General features: G+C 51.9%; 1 protein-coding gene across 4 annotated transcripts in view; it reads right to left on the bottom strand.

The window, feature by feature from the left end:
- The window catches only part of LRRC20 (leucine rich repeat containing 20), a 67182-nt gene extending 50091 nt beyond the window's left edge, over positions 1-17091 (bottom strand). For 3 of the 4 annotated variants that reach the window (XM_057736610.1, XM_057736613.1, XM_057736612.1), the window contains exons 1-2: positions 16955-17091; positions 10861-11005 (exon numbers count right to left, since the gene is read on the bottom strand). In XM_057736610.1, the coding sequence (XP_057592593.1) occupies positions 10861-10942 (82 nt within the window). In that variant the 5' untranslated portion in view covers positions 10943-11005; positions 16955-17091. The remainder of the gene's footprint in view (positions 1-10860; positions 11006-16954) is intronic. The other variant, XM_057736611.1, reaches the window with a different exon arrangement.
- Between the last annotated feature and the right edge of the window lie 2175 nt (positions 17092-19266).

Here is a 19266-nt window from a genome sequence, read left to right as displayed (position 1 = left end):
ACCGTGCCATCTAGGGCCCAGTCTCCCGCTGTGAGGAGACCTCATCTCCCACTGGGCTTCCCTGGAGGCCCCGCAGGGCTGGACTAGCTCTCATGGCTGGGGCAATTTCCATGGACTGAACAGGGAACAGGAGAGAAAACTAAGGAGAGAAGCCTGAGCGATTTGTACCCGTGGAATGAGGGAATTCCTCCATCCATCCGGCACTTGTCTTCTGAGCACCAACGCTGTGTCAGGAAGCATTGCAGCAAATAGGGACCCAAGGAACAGGTGGGCTGGGCTTGAGAATGTCCACCACAGACCCCGCCCCCCCTTAACCCCTCATCTTCCGGAAGTCTAAGGTCCACAGTGGGGCTGGGATGGAGGTGGGTGGGGCTCGCGGCCATTGGAGCTTCTTCAAAGCTCTAGAAGGGGACTCGGGGGGGGGATCCCCCCCAGTAGAGAGATCTGAGCCACAACCAAAGGGCTTTGGGGTCCTGTTCCACCACTGCTACAAACTGGAACAGCCTTAGGACACAGCTAACCATCCTCATCACCAGCAACTCTAGAGATAGCCAGTGTAGCCTCATAACTGTTCCTCTAGTTCCACAAGACACTGTGGCAGGAGGAAGGGACCAGCGGACCAGAGGACAGGGTGGCAGGAAGCCTGGCCTCTCTGTTTACGCTTTGGGCCTTATACTTTGTGCACTAGGCACATGTGATATCTATTTTTTTTTAAGTAAAACATATATAGTTTTAAAAGTATTCCTCAGAGTACAAATGCCCAGGCTGGAGCCACGGAACAAATTTCCTCTCTCCATCCCAAGAAATGCCTTCCAGTACTGAGCTATTCTCTTTCCCTCCACAGCCCCTTCTATACCTGAGGCCGGGGGTCCAGACAGGCCCCCAGTGTGACCTGGGCACAAAGAGGCAATGCCAGACCACGGCATGGTGTAAAAGGATTGCCAGAAATCCCCACCCGACCACCTCCTCGCCCGCCTGAACAGTGGGCTCGGTCCCACCTGCCTGACACAGCCCTCTCTGTCCACCTCTCTGCGGCCAGTTCAGAAGCAGCCAGGACTGCACAGTCACCCTGGGCTTGGCTGACACCCATCACTCGCCTCTGAGATGAGAAGAGCACCCCAGGCCCAGGCCCTGCATTTCTACACCACAGGCTACTGCACTGTGCCAACTTGGTGCCAGGGAAACCCCTGGGCTCTGAAAGCTCTCGTGGTTTCCCTTTCCATACTGGTTATTTGCCTCTGAATGATACCCTCACACCCCCCGCCGTGGTCTCACCTCCTCCCCTGCCTCTGCCCTGGCACATCTGCTGACGTAAAACCTGCTCATCCCCTCAGCCTGCTCTCTCCAGAGCCCAAGGGCCAGAGAAACTAAAGAAAGGCAAGATCAGACTAAAGAAGCGAAGGAAAAGCTCATCCTAACAGTTAGGACGGTGGCTACCTCTGGGGGTGGGAGAGGCTTCCGGGGATTCTGGCATGTTGCATGCCTAGACCGGGACGGTAGTTACATGAGTACTGGTTTTACAAATATCTGCTGAACCAAGTATACATGATTTTATGGACTTTGCTACTTGAGTATACCTTTCCACAGCGTCTTTTTTTTTTTTTTTTTTATTAAAAAGAAAAACGACTGGGTGAAGCCCACTTAGAAAGGAAGACCAGGGAGGTCTCTCTGAAGAAATATTTAGGCTAAACCGTAATGTATGAAAAGGGCCCAGCCACGAAGAACAAGGAAAAGCATCCTAGACCAAGGGAATGGCATGTGCAAAGGTGCTGAGGCTGGAAAGGGTTTAGCAGTTCAAGAACTGAAAGGCAGCCAATCTGGCTGGATGTAATCAGAGAAGCCCTGAGTGCCTCAAAGTGCAGTGGGAGAAGTTGGCAGGTGTCAGTCACCTCCAGGTTTATAGCACCAGCTTGGGATTTACTCTCTGCACAAGGGGAAGCCAATGAGGGTTTAACACAGAACTACAAAAGGTCAGGGCCAGAGCCCCGCGTTTTCAGATAGGAAACTGGCCCACAGTTGGGGTTAAGGTGAAGGTGACGTGATTTCTGGATCAGGGCCCTTCCTACAAAACAGAACTCGCATCTTCCTCTCAGCTCACCAACCCTACTCCACTCAGCTCCAGTTCTGCCACAGCAGAGCTCACCATACCAGACATCGGGCTTAACACCTCACAGGCGTGACCTCCTAGAGCAGTGGTTCTCAGTGGGGGCAGTTTTGCACCAGGGGACACTTGGCAATGCCTGGAGACCAATTTGGTTGTCACGGCTGGGGGGAGAGCCGCAGAGGGTACTATTAGCACGTAGTGGGTAAAGGCCAGGGGTGCTGCAGAACATCCTACAATGCACAGGACAGCCCCCAGCAAAGAATTCTTCCCCCATCAACAGTGCCAACATTGAGAAACACCCGTCTAGGGAGACAAAGCCTTCATTTCAAATAAGTACTGAGCCCTCAAGGGAGAAAAGCCTTCTCCTAAGGGGTGCAGAGGGGAAGATGAAGGTCAGTTCTTGGCCTCCCGGGACCCCCTGTCCAGAGAGACCATGACTAGAGATGGAGTTTCAGGAAGAAGGCGTCCAGTCACCCCCTTCACCTCACAACTCTCTAGGAAACAGAGTGGCGAGAGCAGCAGGGGCTGTCCCCTCCCACACGGGCAAACCCCCGCCTGCCTCCTCAGCTGAGAGGCAGCAGGCCAAGGATGGCAGATGGGAGGCTTCCAGCGCACGTGGTAAACAGATGGGCAGCCCCGGCCAGGCTGCGGGCTGCCCTGTGAAAGCCCGTCCCTCCCCCGCGCCTTCAGAGCCGACCTGTACTTGGCTGACCCTCAGGAATCCCCAGGCCAGGAGGCACGGCAGCAAAACACACAGCCTGCCTGCCAGCACCAGCCTCCTGGGCTCTGGGCCAGGAACTGCTGACCGACAAGCCCCTCCTGGGGGCCGCGACAGACTGCCTGCCCCCCTCCCTCGGGATGTGTGTATGTGTGTGTGTGTCTGCCTCCCCCTCCAGACGGGGCACTCCTGGGGCACTTGGGTCCTCCAGGGAAGGTACACGCATGTGCTCAACGTGTGTTTGTTGACAAAGGAGCCGGTGGCAGTGTCTGATCCAAGGGAAGATGTTATTCTGATGCGGTGAGTATGTATGCTGTGCTTCCTGGTACTGCACGTCCTCAGCGCCCTTGCTCAAGAAAGGGGCTGCAAACTCAGGTCGCTGTGGCGTCAGCTAGGAATGTAGACACAGGATGTGAGCCGACCTGGGCGGGGAAGCCCTTGTCCAGACCAGACCGGTGCTCACACCCAATGACAGCCTGACCAAGTCCCCAGCTCAGCTGCCTGTCACCAGGTCAGCTGCTGACAGGGTGCCATCTGCTGGTGAGACGGGAGAGAGACAAGCAGCCACAGCGTGAGTGAGCCTGGGAGGAGGAGAGGAGGGCAGCAAGGGAAGCGGGAAAGAAGTACCCACATCCCTTCTCTCACTAGTCCTGGTCTCCTCACCTGGCTATCTCACAGCGCCCAGCCTAGCCACTCAGTTTCCTGGGGCTGGACCAAGTCCCTGTTCATATTCATTCCCTACCCCCCACTCCCTGTCACTCACACACACACACACACACACACACACACACACACACACACCCAGAGGCCTGCCCAGACAACACCTCCCCCTGCATCTAGCCCCCCTCCGCCCAGCCCTCCAGAACCCACCAGGAGGAGGAAGTTCCAGACTGTAAATAGTAAGCCAGTGGTTCCCAAAATTCAAGGCAGGGAAGAATCATACAGGGTTCACAGTAACATGCAGGTCACCATGCCCACCCTCTGAGGCGCCACTGTGAAAGCTCTCGAGTGGGGTCCACAGTGTTCCCGTAAGCAGAAGCAGCCTGTGGGGGCTGAGCCCTTCTCCTTACCACCTGAGACATCTGAAATGGCCAGGCAGATATTAGTCTCTGATTATTTCCCTCCTTTCAGGGAACAAGGGAGGCTGACTGTGGTTCCAAAACGGTTTGAGAGGAGACGCAGGCTAAGGGGGCCAGAGGGAGCTCCCAGGTCTCCTCTTCCTCACCTCCCCCACCCCTCAACGGGGGCAGCAGGGTACACAGAAAAGGCAGGGCTAAGCTACTCAGCGTTATGGTGAACCCTGGCTCCACCTCTAAACAGCTGTGTCACCAGTAGGTCACCCACACCTCAGCCTCAGATCCAGCATCTACAACGGGGAAACTCCTGCTTCAAAAGCAACACAGCAGAGGAGACAAGCTGAATACCCTTGTGCTATGGAACACTTAGAAACACCGGATAAAAAAGTTCTGTGCCTTAGTTTCTTCATCTGTAAAATGGGGATATTAATATCATCTCTGTCTTAAAGGTGTGAGGATGAAATGAGTCGAAACTAGTAAAATGTTGACAACGATGCCCGGCATTTAATAAGAGCAAGCCCCGGGAGTCAAAACAGAGAGGACTTTCAAAGGCAGAGTGATGGGCAGGTACTGACGCTTTGCGGGCCAGGGCTGGTATGATAGTCTGGGTCACCAACGGGCTCAGGTTTAAAGGTCCAGAAGGGATCAGAAACACAGCTTCAGGTCTGCTTGAGGTGGGAAGCAGAAGCTGGAGACCCCTGCAAAAAGCTGGGATCTTGAAGGACTACCTTTGTGCAAGAGTGAACTAGGGATGAAATCCACTCTTTGACAATTAAAAAGCTGTTTTACCTTTGCCTGGGCACTGAATTAAAAAAGAAAAAAATCTCCCCTAAGATTCTAAAATAAGAGGCCTGCCTCACTTGGGTTTGGGGTTTGACTATTTACTTCCTTTGAGGGCTTAGGGCTGAGAAATTAACAAAAGACATTTTTCTAGGCTGGTCACACTCAGGTACCTGCTGGATGTAAAGGCAATCCTTCTGGAGGACACCCCCCCTTCAACCTGGGAATACACAGATAAGGCTTCACCAGACAAGAGTGTAGGGTCTAAAATTACATAAAATCCACCCAGAACAGTCTCCTGTGAGCAGGAATCAACAGGAACAGCAGACCTGGACTTCTAAGAACTTCCTGTTACAGAAATAGCAGCAAAGATTAAAAAATGAGTATAGTTAAGTGATTAAAGAAATAAAAAATTCAGTTAAAAATGTAAGAAAGGAACAACATATTATTCCCTTAAGTCGGGTTTTTAGTTTTGTCTTGTTTTGTTTTGTTTTTAGGAAAAGATTTATTGGATCTGAAGGGAAACCTGAGTATATTAAATCAGACTTTTTAAAAGAAATATAGCCTTAGAAATTAAAACTCAATGGATGGGTTCAAGAGCAGAATAAACACAAACAAAGAAGCAAATAGTGAAATGGAAGGCAGATCTGAGGAAATTTCTCAGAATGTAGCAGAGAGAGGAAGAGAAAGAAAATACACAAGAGTGATGGAGGCACAGAATGGGGGGCCTAAGAGGAATTCTAGGCAAAAGAGACTCCAGGGAGGGGGAAGAGCAAAATGTCAAGAGCTAATGACTCAGAATTTTCTTGAAATGAACACAGACAGGAATCCTCAGTGACAAAGTACAAAAGACTGTAGGGACTTCCTTGGTGGTCCAATGGCTAAGATTCCACACTCCAAGACAGAGGGCCTGAGTTTGATCCCTGGTCAGGGGACTAGGTCCCACATGCCAGAACTAAGAGTTCACATACCGCAACTAAAGATTCCCCATGCCACAACGAAGATCCAACAAGCAGCATTGAGGATCCTGCAAGTAGCAACTAAGAGCCAGTACAGCCAAATAAATAAATATTTAAAAGAAGAAGAAGACTGTAGAAAGGATGAAAGAAGATATCAAACATCCATGCCCAGCATGGCAGCCTGACACACAGCAGGCTCCAGATAAATACTAGCTCCTTTCTTTCCCAGCTCGAGTTACTCTTTCCTTCTTCCCTTCTCTGCCAGTGCCTTGATTTCAGCCAGCCAAGCCCTCCCTTCCCACAATCTCCCAAGACTTTCTAAATCCTGCTTATCTGCAATAATGATCAATTTTTTAAAAAGTCATCCCCCCAAACTGGGAGCCTCCCTTGGAGAGGAGTGGAGTGTAGAGTGGCCAGGCCTGATGGTCCACTGGCTGGACGTCCTGTCATCTGAAGCCAGGGAGGGAAGGGTGAGGTCAGACAGAGGACCCTCAGGAGTACAAGGACCCAGGGAAGTCCAAGAGGGCATGAGACCTTTACAAAGATGAAGAATTAACCTGGGAAGACAAGCAGGGATGGAGAGGAGAGCCTGGTTCACAGGAAGGGAGTGTAAGTACAGTACAGAGCTCCCAACTCTTTGCAAGCTCATTCAAAAAGTCTAGAAGATGATGCTGAGGAGGGGTGAGTGGCTGGAGGAAAGTGGTTTCAACTCAAAACTAGAGGCAGGACTTCCTAGGTGGCACAGTGGTTAAGAATCCGCCTGCCAATGCAGGGGACACAGGTTCGATCCCTGCTCCAGGAAGATCCCACATGCTGTGGAGCAACTAAGCCCGTGCGCCACAACTATTGAGCCTGCACTTTAGAGCCCGTGAGCCACAACTATTGAGCCCATGTGCTGCAACTACTGAAGCCCACGCACCTAGAGCCCGTGCTCCACAACAAGAGAAGCCATGGCAATGAGGAGCCCGCGCACCGCAACGAAGAGTAGCCCTCACTCACTGCAACTAAAGAAAGCCTGTGCACAGCAAAAAAAAAAAAAAAAAAAAGACCCAACACAGCCAATAAAGTTAACTAATTAATTAATTAATTAATTAAAAAAACAAAAACAAAAACAAACTGGAGGCAGATCGGGGCCAGGTGAAAAGGAGCCCACTTCTTGGGGGTCGAGGCCTGGAGTGAGGCAACAAGGGCTGGGAACCAAATCTCAGGTTGCAGGAGGAGCAAGCCTGGCTCCAGAGTGCACCTGTGAGTGCCTGGGGCCATGATGCTTCGCAGGGTCACCTACCTGAGCAAGGTGAGAGCTAGCCTATAATGGAGCTCTCCCCAGCCCAGCCTCTGCAGGGATCTCCCACTCTGCAGCATCTGAGCAGCCATCCCTCCAGGCCTGCACCCCAGCCTGTGCACAAGGAGGCAGGGTGGGGAACCCTGCAGGAGGGGAGAAACCAGGGAAGCTCGTTCCACACCCAGGGGCAGGGGCTTAGAGCAGGAACTATTCCCTAACTCTCCTGCCTCTTGTCTGCTCTTGGGTAGTCTACTTTCACTTTCTAGAGTGGCAGGTGGTGGTTCTTTCCCTGAAATCTATTCTTCTCTACTGTGAAAGTAATACGTCCATCATAGAACATTCAGAAAATGCAGAATAGTATTTTCTAACATCCATTTTTATCTTATTTCTTTCCAATTTTTTAATTTATGTATATACAACCATTTATGTATATACAACATAATTGGCATGTTATTGTCTATACAGTTTGGGATCCTTGTTCTTTTTCCAATTCACATTATACATGAGAATTTGCCAGTCTTCATTCAAGCACATAATGAAATTTTATACACCATGGTTAACAGTTACATAAATTGCATTATATAGCTGTAACAAAAGTTCTTTAAGCAATTTTCCGGTGCTGCTTTTTTAGGCTGCTTCGGATTATTTGCTATTTCACATGAGAACCATACTGGGTTGCTTCACCTATCTTTCAAGACCCACATCAATTCCCACCTCCTCCAGAAAGCCTTCCCGGACTCCTTCAACACCCAGCAACATCTTTGAATTACGACCACCTATCGTCCATCTGACACAGCTCAGCACGGAGCCTGTGTGTCACTCACTGCTGTCACAGTGGCAGACCAGTCTCAGGTCCAGAACTCCACTGCATATATCCCCAGGAAGCCCCCAGCACTGTGCTCACAGCAGGTGCTCAATAGGTGCTGACTGCTTAAACCCCAGACCCCTGCGATTGCATCAGCCTGATGAGCTCCACCTGCCAAAGGGTCAGGACTGCAGGTGCCCACAGTGGCCTGCTCTGACATCCTGCTTCTTCCCTGGGCACTGAAGAGGTAAAAAGGCCCCCTCTCGTTCAGCCCTAAGTTTAAAGACTCAGCCACTTCCATGTGACAGTCTCGAGCTTCAGCCAAAACCACCAAGGCTCAAACATTTAACTCCTCTCCCAAGTTGACCAGCAAACAGCAACCATCCGCCCCCCACACCCCAGGACAGAAAGGGCCCAGGCACTGGTGCCCCCCAGTTAGGGTTCCAATCCCAGGCACTGCAGTGGCCAGGCGGGGCTGCCAGAGACCTGGCTTGGGTTTTGCAGTGGGCATGGCCCAGGCAGAGAGAGGAGCTGGTTGCAGAATGCCCTACCCTACATCCTGCGCACTTCATCCCAGCCAGATCGTCCGCCCCGTTCACAGAAATCCCCACCTGGCCTGCGGAGGCAACCGAATTTGCAATCCCTGGTCCCCAGACACTGAAGTGTAGACTCAACACAGCCTTCCAGGCTCTCCACCTGACAACAGCATCCCACATCTCCCCCATCCCCTGCGGCAGCTGCAGCAGCCTCGCCCTCCCACTCAGGCGCAGCCTTCTCAGTGCCTGGGATATCCACCTCCTCACTGCTGCCTCCTGACATCCTTCCTCAGACAGCACCTCCCCCAGAGGTCAGAATCCCACTCTCCCTCCTCTGCCGCCCCTCCACCCTGCCCCCTCCACACACCTGGATGAGAACGAGCGGCACATGTGTCCCTGTTCCGTGCACCATTTTAAGGTAGAGGTAGGTTATTCACTGCAGAGATCTGCTGCTTTGCACTAAACTCCCCATCCAAGGCAAGTGAGGACACCCAGCCAGGCGGCTGGCTGACACCTGGAGGAGGTACATTTGTGGTGGGGGAGGGGAGGGACTCAGGCCCCACCTCCAGCCCTTGGCGATGAGAAAAATTAAAAACAATAGCTGTAGGGGGGGGCGGGGGGTGGAAGGGAAGCTGAGACGAAGTGAGAGAGTAGCACAGACATATATATACTACCAACTGTAAAATAGATAGCCAGTGGGAAGTTGTTGTATAACAAAGGGAGTTCAACTCAAGGATGGAAGATGCCTTAGAGGACTGGGACGGGGAGGGTGGGGGGGTAGTCGAGGGAGGGTGGGGGGGTAGTCGAGGGAGGGAGGGAATATGGGGATATGTGTATAAAAACAGATGATTGAACTTGGTGTACTCCCCAAAAAATAATAAATAAACAAGAGTAAGAGAGTTCTGGGGGAAAAAAAAACAAAAAAACAATAGCTGCTATTTATTGAGCTACCTGCATGCCAAGCACCTTACAGACCTTACAATTGCTCCTACCACCCTGATGAGGGAGGCACAATTACTATCCCCATTTTACAGATGAAGAAATCAAGGCTCCAAGAGGTAAAGCAATCTGCTAAGGGAGCAGGCTACTAGGTGGCAGAGTGGGGATTCCAGTCCAGGCCATATCAGCGGTGGAGAGCCTTGGGCCCTCAGGTAAGTGCAAGCACATGAGTGACCAGCACAGGCTTCCAGAGTTCCTTTCCTGAGGGCCCACAGCCCTCAGCTCACCAGCTGAAGGCTCCGCCGCACCCTCGCACCTCCCCCGCCAGACTTCCCTCCAAAACCAACAGCAATCTTTGAGTCTGTTTGCTGACATAGGAGATGCTTCCCTCACTACTGCTTAGTTGAGTAAACACCACTATGTGCTTTACAATGTGCCAGACGCTGCTCTGTCTCTTGGCAGATGGGAGACAAAAGACCACAGGATCCCTGCCCTCCGGGGACACTGAATGAGTGCTACAGAGGAGGAAGGGAGCACGGGGTGGATGGGGTAGGGCCAAGGGCTTCCTGGAAGAGGTGGTGACCAAGCGCATCTTGAAGGCTGAGTGTCCCTCCACTTTCTGGAAACCACCCCCTGCCCCAAGACCCTCAGACACACCTGACCAATGACTGCTCACAGAAACGCTCCACCTTTCCAGTGTCTGGGTCATTACTCAGGCAGTAACCTCCAGGCAAATACTCTTTCTTGAGACAGACAGACATACACACATATACACAGGCACACACACCCCTAGCTGCCAGTGAAATTCCTCTGTGTGCCAAAGGCCCAGCTCAAATCCCACCCCATCCACCTGCACAATCATCCCCCAGGCGGGCCTGCACTCACCTCCTCTGTGTCCTGCAACACACCTGTGGCTCTAAGGTGGCACTTACATTCCAGCGGGGACACACACACACACACACACACACGCAGGATCCCCTGCTAACCCTTGTACATGGTGGAGAGTCAATAAATATCTGCTGAGTTCAATTACATGGAATGGTTTGCTTAAGTGCTTACAGCCTTAGGGTAGCCGCGTGGGCTAAAATGCCATGACGAATTCAACAATATATGATACAATTCAATTAAAACAGTGGCGTGAAAAGGGGCCCCTGGCTAGGGGACCTGAAAAAAGTCCACTGTGCCTTCGACCCTCCATCACCTCATCTGAAATCTGAGGCTAGTCATGCCTGCTGGGTGTGATCCATCATGGGATGTTGTGAAGATTCACCAAGGCAACCCTCCTGAGGCACCTGCACAGGGCCTGGTACACGGGGTTACCCGGCAGTGCCAGCTACTGCCACCTGGTCCAAGGGCACAAACACACGTGGAGTCACTGGCAGTCTGAGGGCAGGCAGACAGGATCCCAGCAGATGCAAGCCCTACTCAGTGCTTTTCAAACCTCTTTGACTACGACCCATAGTAAGAAATATGTCTTACGCTGGGACCCGGTATACACAACACACACACAACTGCAATAAAAGTCCATGGAACACAGCTCTTCATGCTAAGGGATGCACGCTGACACTGTGTCTTTCACCTTTTTCTATCTCATTTCCAAACTGATTCAATAAGCCACGTACGTGGCGCCCCGCAGCTGGAAAAGCCACGCCCTCACTCACCCAGGGTGTCGGAGCCGCTCTCTACCGTCTCGTTGACCTTTCTTGCAACTCTGGCCACGGCCTCACCCATCTTCCTCAGCATGCAGACGTGAGTGTTCTGCTGCCAGCCACCAGGCTGGTCTGCTGCTCATAAAAGGACCTGTACCTGGGGAAGACATAGAGCTGTGAAGCGCCCTCCCACCACCAGCCAGGGACCCACCCCTGACCCACCCTCCACAGGGACCCAGGCTACGGGAAGCCTGCGTGGAGGGCCCCAGGCCACTCACCTCCTCCCGAGGGGCCCAGAGCCCAGGCCACACCCAGCTCGGCCTCCACAGTGGCTAATCTGCACATCAGCCCAGCCCTACCAGTTTCCTGGGAGGGTCCACACGTGTGACCTCATCAGGGCCTGAACCAGTGGCCAGGTGGATGTGAGGACTCAGGTGTGAGCTAGCCTGTGACTCACTTAACTGGCAGAGCAGTGGGGAGGAGGCAGGGTGCAACCAAGTGCAAGGAGAGAGGCCTGTCTCTCCATCCCACAGCCTCAGAGCCCTGTCCACAGGACAAGTCCTCCAGCTCCCAGTTCTCCTCTCCCACCTCTGCCAGGCTCCTCCCACGGGTGGGAAGTGGGGACACAAAGGCAAATGAAACGCAACCCTGCCTGGTCAGACTCACTGTCTGGCGGGTGGGTGGTCTCTAAGAATTCCCTTCCCATGCAGCAATATGGAGGGAAGGTTACAGCTTTAGCCGCAGACCTGATTGTCAACCTGATGCTGAGTTTATCGGCAAGACCCCAAGGGAAAAGGAATGGGGCAGGGAAATGAGAGAAGGGAGACTGGATCACTGGGGAGAAGAGGCTTAAAGAAGGGTGAGGACACAATCAAAACAATAATGTGCTGACGACATAAGGGACTCAGGAAACATCTCCAACTCCTTTTTATTCGAGAAAGAAACTGAGGCAGAGAGAGGGACTCAAGGACCTGGCCAAGGTCAAAGTAAGTAATTGGCAATAATCTGGCCCAACTCCACATCCAGTGCTCACTTCTTTACAAAAGTCACCCATATCAACAGCGGCAGCACCCCATGGAGAAAATGAACTTGAGGCCAAGGTCAGTGCCCTTTTTGGCTCCCAGATCCCAATCCCAGACCCACAGACAGCTCAAGGAGCTCTAACGAACACACCTGAGGGTCAAAGGCAGAAGAATGTGAAAGGCAGAGAGGAGGGGGTGAAGGCGGTGCTCAGAACTGCAAACAGATAGCAGGAAAAAGTCCACATGTGCTCAACTGGACAGGGAGGCCCGGTCCGGCCCACTCAGCTGCTCAGGCGAGTCAGTGATGAGTTCAGCCTGCACTGGCACCTTGCCGAGGAGGAAGACGGGCCCGATGCCCAACTCAGCCATGTGTTAGTTGAGAAGCCTTGGGAAAGATTCCTAACTACTCCGGGCCCCAGTTTCTTCCTCTGAGTAGGAGATCTAGTAAAACGTACCACACTGGGTTCACATGAGGATTGAACAAAAAATACATACCTTTCTAGGCCAGGGCTCGGGACATGTAAGTCACTTAATAAGTGCTAGCTGAAAGGATGAAACAGTACACGTGCAGACATGACGCCAGCACCTAATCCCAGTTACATATCCACAGGACGTGAACAAACAAGTCAGTGGAACTCATCTTTAAGGAATGAGTAGAACGTCCATCTCTCCACTTCCAGGAAGTCTTCCCGGATTGCCCCAGCCCTCAGTTTTCTCCTCTCCCTGAGTTCCAGTAGCACTTAACATCTTAGCACAAGCCACCTGGGTTATTTATGAGCTTTTAAAAATATAAATACTCGTCCCCCCAGTTGGCCTGCAGGCAGCTTAAGGCAGGGAGCAAATACATACTGTGCTTTCCCCCTGCACTTTATACCACATACTGAAAACAGATGCACAGTTAGTATCCCCCAATGGTGATGAAGATCAACAGCCATCACTGGGATTTCAAATCTAAGTACAAGACAACGGACTCTTACAACAAAGATACTGTCTAAATGAGAAGGATCACAAGGCCTAACAATGCCAGGTGGACAACCTGCAGAAGGTGGCCCAGGGCAAAACAGTAGCGAATAGTGAGGATTATGGAAAACTGGACTCAACACCTTCATCATGCTACCTTCAAGACCATCCCTGGACTTCCCTGGTGGCGCAGTGGTTAAGAATTCGCCTGCCAATGCAGGGGACATGGGTTCGATCCCTGGTCCAGCAAGACTCCACATGCTGCAGAACAACTAAGCCCATGTGCCGCAACTACTGAGCCTGTGCTCTAGAGCCCACAAACCACAACTACTGAAGCATACGCGCTGAGAGCCCGTGCTCTGCAACAAGAGAAGCCACCACAATGAGAAGCCCACACACTGCAACAAAGAGTAACCCCCGCTCGCCACAACTAGAGAAAGCCTGCGAGCAGCAACTAAGACCCAACACAGCCAATAAATTAATTAATTAATTTAAAAAAAATTTTAAAAAAAAGACCAACCCCCTAAGCCTGAGTCACAGCAACATTGCTGGAATCTTGGTGACGCAATCTAATGCCTTTATGAATGAGAACACTGAGGACCCAAGAAGGGTAGTAAATCGGCCAGATAGAAACAAAAAACCTAGGTCTCCAAACTCCCAGCCTGGGATTCTTCCTACATACCATTCTCCCTCCTTTTCCCATCTCTAATAAGCATCATTAAGAACCACAAACATGTACTCAGCATCTACTAGCTATAGGCCATAAGAATAAAGAGAGAGGAAGGAAATACAGGAAATAGCTCTGATTTATGATTATGATGAGGCAGACCTTTCTAAGGAACATCACTGAGGCAATCCTGGCCTCACAAAAGGGGGGAAAGGGAAGGTAAATCTCCAAGCTACCCAGGGCTGTGCTAACCCTGGTGAGATTGACTGACTACTTTCAATCAGGCACTATGACTGCAATTCTACTAGCTACCACCAGGTGGGTGCAGTGGTGCCTTAAGCCAAAGAGTCCATTGAAGAAAACCAGTCAAATTAAAAACTTCACCCCAGTGGTGAGCTCAGACACCCTATAGCGTGGGTCAGAGATTGGACATCAAAGCAGGAACAGGAACAGCCTATAAAGTCTGGGTGTCAGAGTAAGTCACTAGGAGGATGGGCCCCTTACATTCCAGAGGATGCTTTGGGTACACCACAGATGTGCCCTAGACCCCCACGAGGTTCCAGCTGCCTAGAATCACCACCCCCACTAACCGGCTAGGAAACGACCCTCCCTTCACCTAAAACTACCCCTCCCCAAGGAAGAATTCCTTATAAATTCCAGCTGACAGGTCCTCTCCCAGGTCAGGTGACCAAGGCTTGTCACTCTGGCACAGGCAAGGCTGAGATGGGAGGGTGGCAGGGCCACACGTGGCATAAGGCCCAAGATGCAGTAGGAGGGCCTCAGAACTGAGGGAAGAACAAATTTGAGATGATGAGCATCTGGAGTGGGTCCCCAAAAGGGGTCCTACAAGGGTGTCCAACTTCGCTGACTGCTCCTTTCAGCCCCAACCCAACACTGGGCCTCTCTGACCAAAAAGTAGCAAGAATTTATTGAGTATGTTAACAGGAGCCCACAGAAAAGGGGGTGAGGGAGAATAAAGCAAGCTGCTCTTCCTTTCTTTGCTTTTAAACTGTTTTTGAGGAAAAATGGAGAACTGTCTGAGTCACATATGAGTGACAGAGAGAGGTATGGACCCACCCCTCACTGAGTGCGAAGCCCCGCGAAAGGGCCACCCTAGGATCTGAGGGGTCCCTGTCTATGCAAACAACTTGAGTCAACCAAAATCAGTGCGTCAGCACCATTCTGGCTGCCCAGTCTCATGCAGTTACATGAAAGAAAGATCATGCTGGCCAGTGGGAGCAATCAACGTGCAAGGCAGCCCTCCTGGAACCAGACCCCAATCACAGGGCCCCAAGACAACTCAACCCCACAGGCCCAAGTCCCTTGAGGCATCTGATCAACCCTATAGGCAGGGGTAGTAGTAGCAGAAAATCAGAGAGTATCCCAAAGGGGAGAAACAGGAACCACAAGCCCATATGGGTCTGTTCTGGGTTTGTGGTCCCAGGCATCGGAGGTGAGCCTTAGAAAACTGCAAGGAAAGTGCTCCAAATCCTGGAGACCCTTCAGCACAGGGTCCAAACTCATACTCACACTGCTGCTATCCCACCAATACATCTGTCTCCACATCCCTCCCAGCTCCGCCTTCCTCAGAGTGTACACCATAGTCCTAGGGAATGTTTAAATCCAACGAACATGTCCTGGGCCCCTCTGTAAGGCCATACTGAAGAGGTAAAGATACGGAGACAGGGCATAGGCCAGAATGAGCTTCCCATCAGGTTAGAGAGACTCAGTGACAAAAGGTAGAATGAGCCAGATGCTGAAGGCCACAACGCCAGGCCCAAAGACCATGTGTGCCCTCTGCCATGAAGGCACATGGCATGGCTGGGAAGAGAGAACAGAGGCAGGGGCTGAGCAGAAGTACCCAAAATGATGAGAGAAAGAGGGAGACAGGCAGCTAGTCTGTCCCCAGATTACTGGGAGAGGGGCTGGAGGCCATCCTATAAGTCTGTCCTCTGTTTCTCTGCAGGGAACTATGGAAAGTTTTTTGAGGAGAGCCACCTAATCCAACCAAGGTTTGGAAAATGATCACTGTTGTGAGCAGTCCCATTTGTCAGATGGAAATACCACCCTCCTCACTGGGTTGTTTTGAGAAGTAAATGAGATACAACTTTTGAGAAATCTTTGCAAACTGTTAAGCATTTCCTACACCAAGGCATTACTAATATGTGATTAAACTGCTAGAGATGGTAAGTTAGTATGTAATAAATGGGATGCCAGAAAAGAAATTGTCCTGCTTTGTGAGAACTGTCAACAGAGCCCTTCTGTATCTATACCTTAGTTTAACCTGGATACAGGGCTGGGGAGGGATGGTTTTTGCTTAATATTGACCGTAGTCCTCTGCTAGGGCTTCCGCCCTCATCAGTAAGAACTCTACCTTGTCTGAAGCCCCGAGATCTGTGCAAAGGAGCTGATGCAACACCCGCTCCGCACCAGCTGCTCCTATATTTAGTTACTTGGTATGGTCACTTGGGAACTTTAGAGCCTGGCAGCCGCGCCGATAGGCAACTCGAGCTTCTTGCGCCATGTGTGCAAGTGCCCCCCCCCCCCCCCCCCCCCCCCGCCACTGGCTGCAGCGGGTCCTCTGGTCCGCGCCAAGCTAAGGAGCCACTGGGGAAACGAGAAGCAGTCGGCTGGATCGGACCCAAGTAGCCCCGAAGGCCCACTCGAGGCCAGAGTTGACCCAGTTTTCCACCCAAGGGAAAGAAGCCCGCTGGGGCGAGAGCGGGACGGGCTGGCACTTTGTTTTCCAGTCATGGGGTTCGCAGAGCCCCGTGCATGCTTCTGTATGGGCATCCAGGCACCCTCGGGCTGCGCCTCCCGGGACTGAGAGCGGCGGCCAGGCCAGGGTCCCCACGCCTGGCGCTAGGGGCCCGCCTCACTGTCTTCCCCACCTCCCGGCGCCCACAGCCAATAGCTCCTCGTCGCCGGCCCCCCGCTCGCCGGGCAGGCGGGGACTGGGGAGAATAAAGCAGGCAGAGGGGAGAACGCTGGTGATCGCTGAGGGCCGGGGACTCCGGCGCTGCCCGGAGGCCGAGAGGCACGCTCTGGGCATCTGCAGCTCCCCAGAGCGGAAGCAAACCCCAAACGTGTGGCTTCGGGGACCAAATGTACAACAGCCTCTCCAAGCAAGGGCGCCTCCCGGGGGGAACCGAGGCCCTCTCGGGTTCCCTATTCGCTGGCACCGCGGCGCCCGCTCCCCCGAGCCAGCCGGGGTCCAGCAGCAGTCTGCAGGCCAGAGCCGGCGCGGCGCCGGGCCCCTTGGCACGGCCGAAGCCGCAGCTGGTGCACCACTGCTCCTTCCACCGGGTGACTTGGGGGAGGGGAGGGTAAGCTGCAGAAACGGGGACACGTCTCTCCCTCTCTCCCCCAGCCCCTCCAGCGCTTAGCTTCAGACCACGTTTACTTGGCGGGGCACGAAGGTGGGGCCCCGTTCCGGGCCACTCTCTGCTCCACTTACGGCGACAATGCCTCCTAGCGCCCTGCGCAGCGCAGTCACGCTCCCTCGGCCGCCGGCGGCGCCCCACGCAGCAGCGGCGAGCTGGGGCTGGCCGGGAGGGGGCAGAGGGGCCACGGGCTCCGAGCGCACGCCCGCTCGGCCAATCGCCGCGCCAGGAGCGGCCCCGGGGCGGAAGCGGGCCGCCGCGCGCAGCCAATCAGCGCGCCGGTCCTCACTCGGCACCCGGGAGCGGCGCGCCCGGAAAGGCGGCCGGCGCGCTCTCGTGCTCAGGGTGGGTCCGCTTTGTGTTCAGCTTCTGGAGGGAAAACGCTTCGCCGGCCGGGAGTGGAGACCGGGACGCGCAACAGATCCCAGGATTCATAGGACTGCGTCTCCAGATTTGTCTTCCTCGAGGGAGCAAGAGTTGAATTAGCCAGATCAAGGGTGCTTTGAGAAACGTGAAGATGGGGACTAAAGCTTTTCCCGTGATGCCTTCAAGGCGCCCATTGAGGTTTTTAGAGGCAATAATTCTGGCTACGCTAGGTCTCGTCACCTCTCTAAATCCCAATGTTCTTCTCTATAAAATAGGACTTAAAATGTATAAATACCATCTAACTAAAAAAAAAAAAAGTATAAATACCTACTTCACAGGGTCATTGTCCTCATAATTCACACGTGGAAAGTTTAGTGCAGTGCCCGTCGTTATGGCTCAGGGAAGGGCAGCTGCTTCTCAGTCCTAAGTTTACAGAGGATTCCCCAAAGACTCTTTACTAGGGCACTGTGGGGAGGACCAAAGAGATGAGGCCCCTAACTCCATCATCCATGCGGTCAGTGAGTCCAATGCTCTAATAAACAGAAGCGTGTGTTAAATATGTGTAAGTCCAGAAGAAAGAACATTTAATTCTGCCCCTGGGGATTGGGGCAGTTAGATAAGGAAGACACATTCACCTGGATCTTGGTGCATGTTGTGGGTTAAATTGTGTCTCCCCCACAAAAAGATATGTTGAAGACTTAACCCCCAGTACCTCACAATGTGGCCTTATTTGGAAATAAGGTCATTACAGATATACTTAGTTAAGATGAGGTCATACTGGCATAGGGTGTGACGGGTGTTCTTGTCAGAAGAGACACACAGACACACAGGGAGAAGGCCATGTGAAGATGGAGGCGGAGTAGAGTGATGGGTCAACAAGCCAAAGAATCCCAAGGATTGTGGGCAAGGATCAGAAGCTAAGAAGAGGCAAGGAACGGATGCTCCCTCAGAGCCTCCGCAAAGGAACTAACTCTGCTGACACCTTGATTTCAGACTTCTAGCCTCCAGGACTGTGAGAACAAGTTTCTCTTGTTTTAAGCTACCTAGTTTGTGATAATTTGTTACAACAGCCATGGGAAACTAATACAGTGGGTGAGTAGGAATAAAGGAAAGGTGATGAAAAACACCTCCAAGAAAGTCTTTCAAAACTGAATGCCTCAACCCTCAGAATGGGAGAAAATACTTGCCAATGAAGCAACGGACAAAGAATTAATCTCCAGAATATACAAGTGGCTCATGCAGCTTAATACCAAAAAAGCAAATAACCCAGTCCACAAATGGGTGGAAGACCTAAATAGACATTTCTCCAAAGAAGATGTGCAGATGGCTAACAAACATGAAAAGCTGCTCAACATCACTAATCATTAGAGAAATGCAAGTCAAAGCCACAATGACATATCACCTCACACCAGTCAGAACGGCCATCATCAAAAAAGCTAGAAACAATAAATGTTGGAGAGGATGTGGAGAAAAGGGAACTCTCCTGCACTGTTGGTGGGAATGTAAGTTGGTACAGCCACTATGGAAAACAGTTTGGAGGTTCCTTAAAAAACTAAAACTAGAACTACCATGTGACCCAGCAATCCCACTACTGGGCATATACCCAGAGAAAACCATAATCCAAAAAGAAACATGTAACACGGTGTTCATTGCAGCACTATTTACAAGAGCCAGGACATGGAAGCAACCTAAATGTCCATCAACAGATGAATGGATAAAGAAGATATGGCACATATACACAATGGAATATTACTCAGCCATAAAAAGGAATGAAATGGAGCTATATGTAATGAGGTGGATAGACCTAGAGACTGTCGTATAGAGTGAAGTAAGCCAGAAATACAAAAACAAATACCATATGCTAATTCATACATACAGAATCTAAAAAAATGGTACTGATGAACCCAGTGAGAGGGCAAGAATAAGGATGCAGATGCAGAGAATGGACTGGAGATACACGAGGTTGGGGGGCTGTGAAGGGGAAGCTGGGATGAAGTGAGAGAGTAGCATAGACATATCT

Source organism: Hippopotamus amphibius, chromosome 5, assembly GCF_030028045.1.
Source record: "Hippopotamus amphibius kiboko isolate mHipAmp2 chromosome 5, mHipAmp2.hap2, whole genome shotgun sequence".
In the NCBI taxonomy this organism is placed as follows: Eukaryota; Metazoa; Chordata; class Mammalia; order Artiodactyla; family Hippopotamidae; genus Hippopotamus; species Hippopotamus amphibius.
This window is presented reverse-complemented; position numbering and strand designations above follow the sequence as displayed.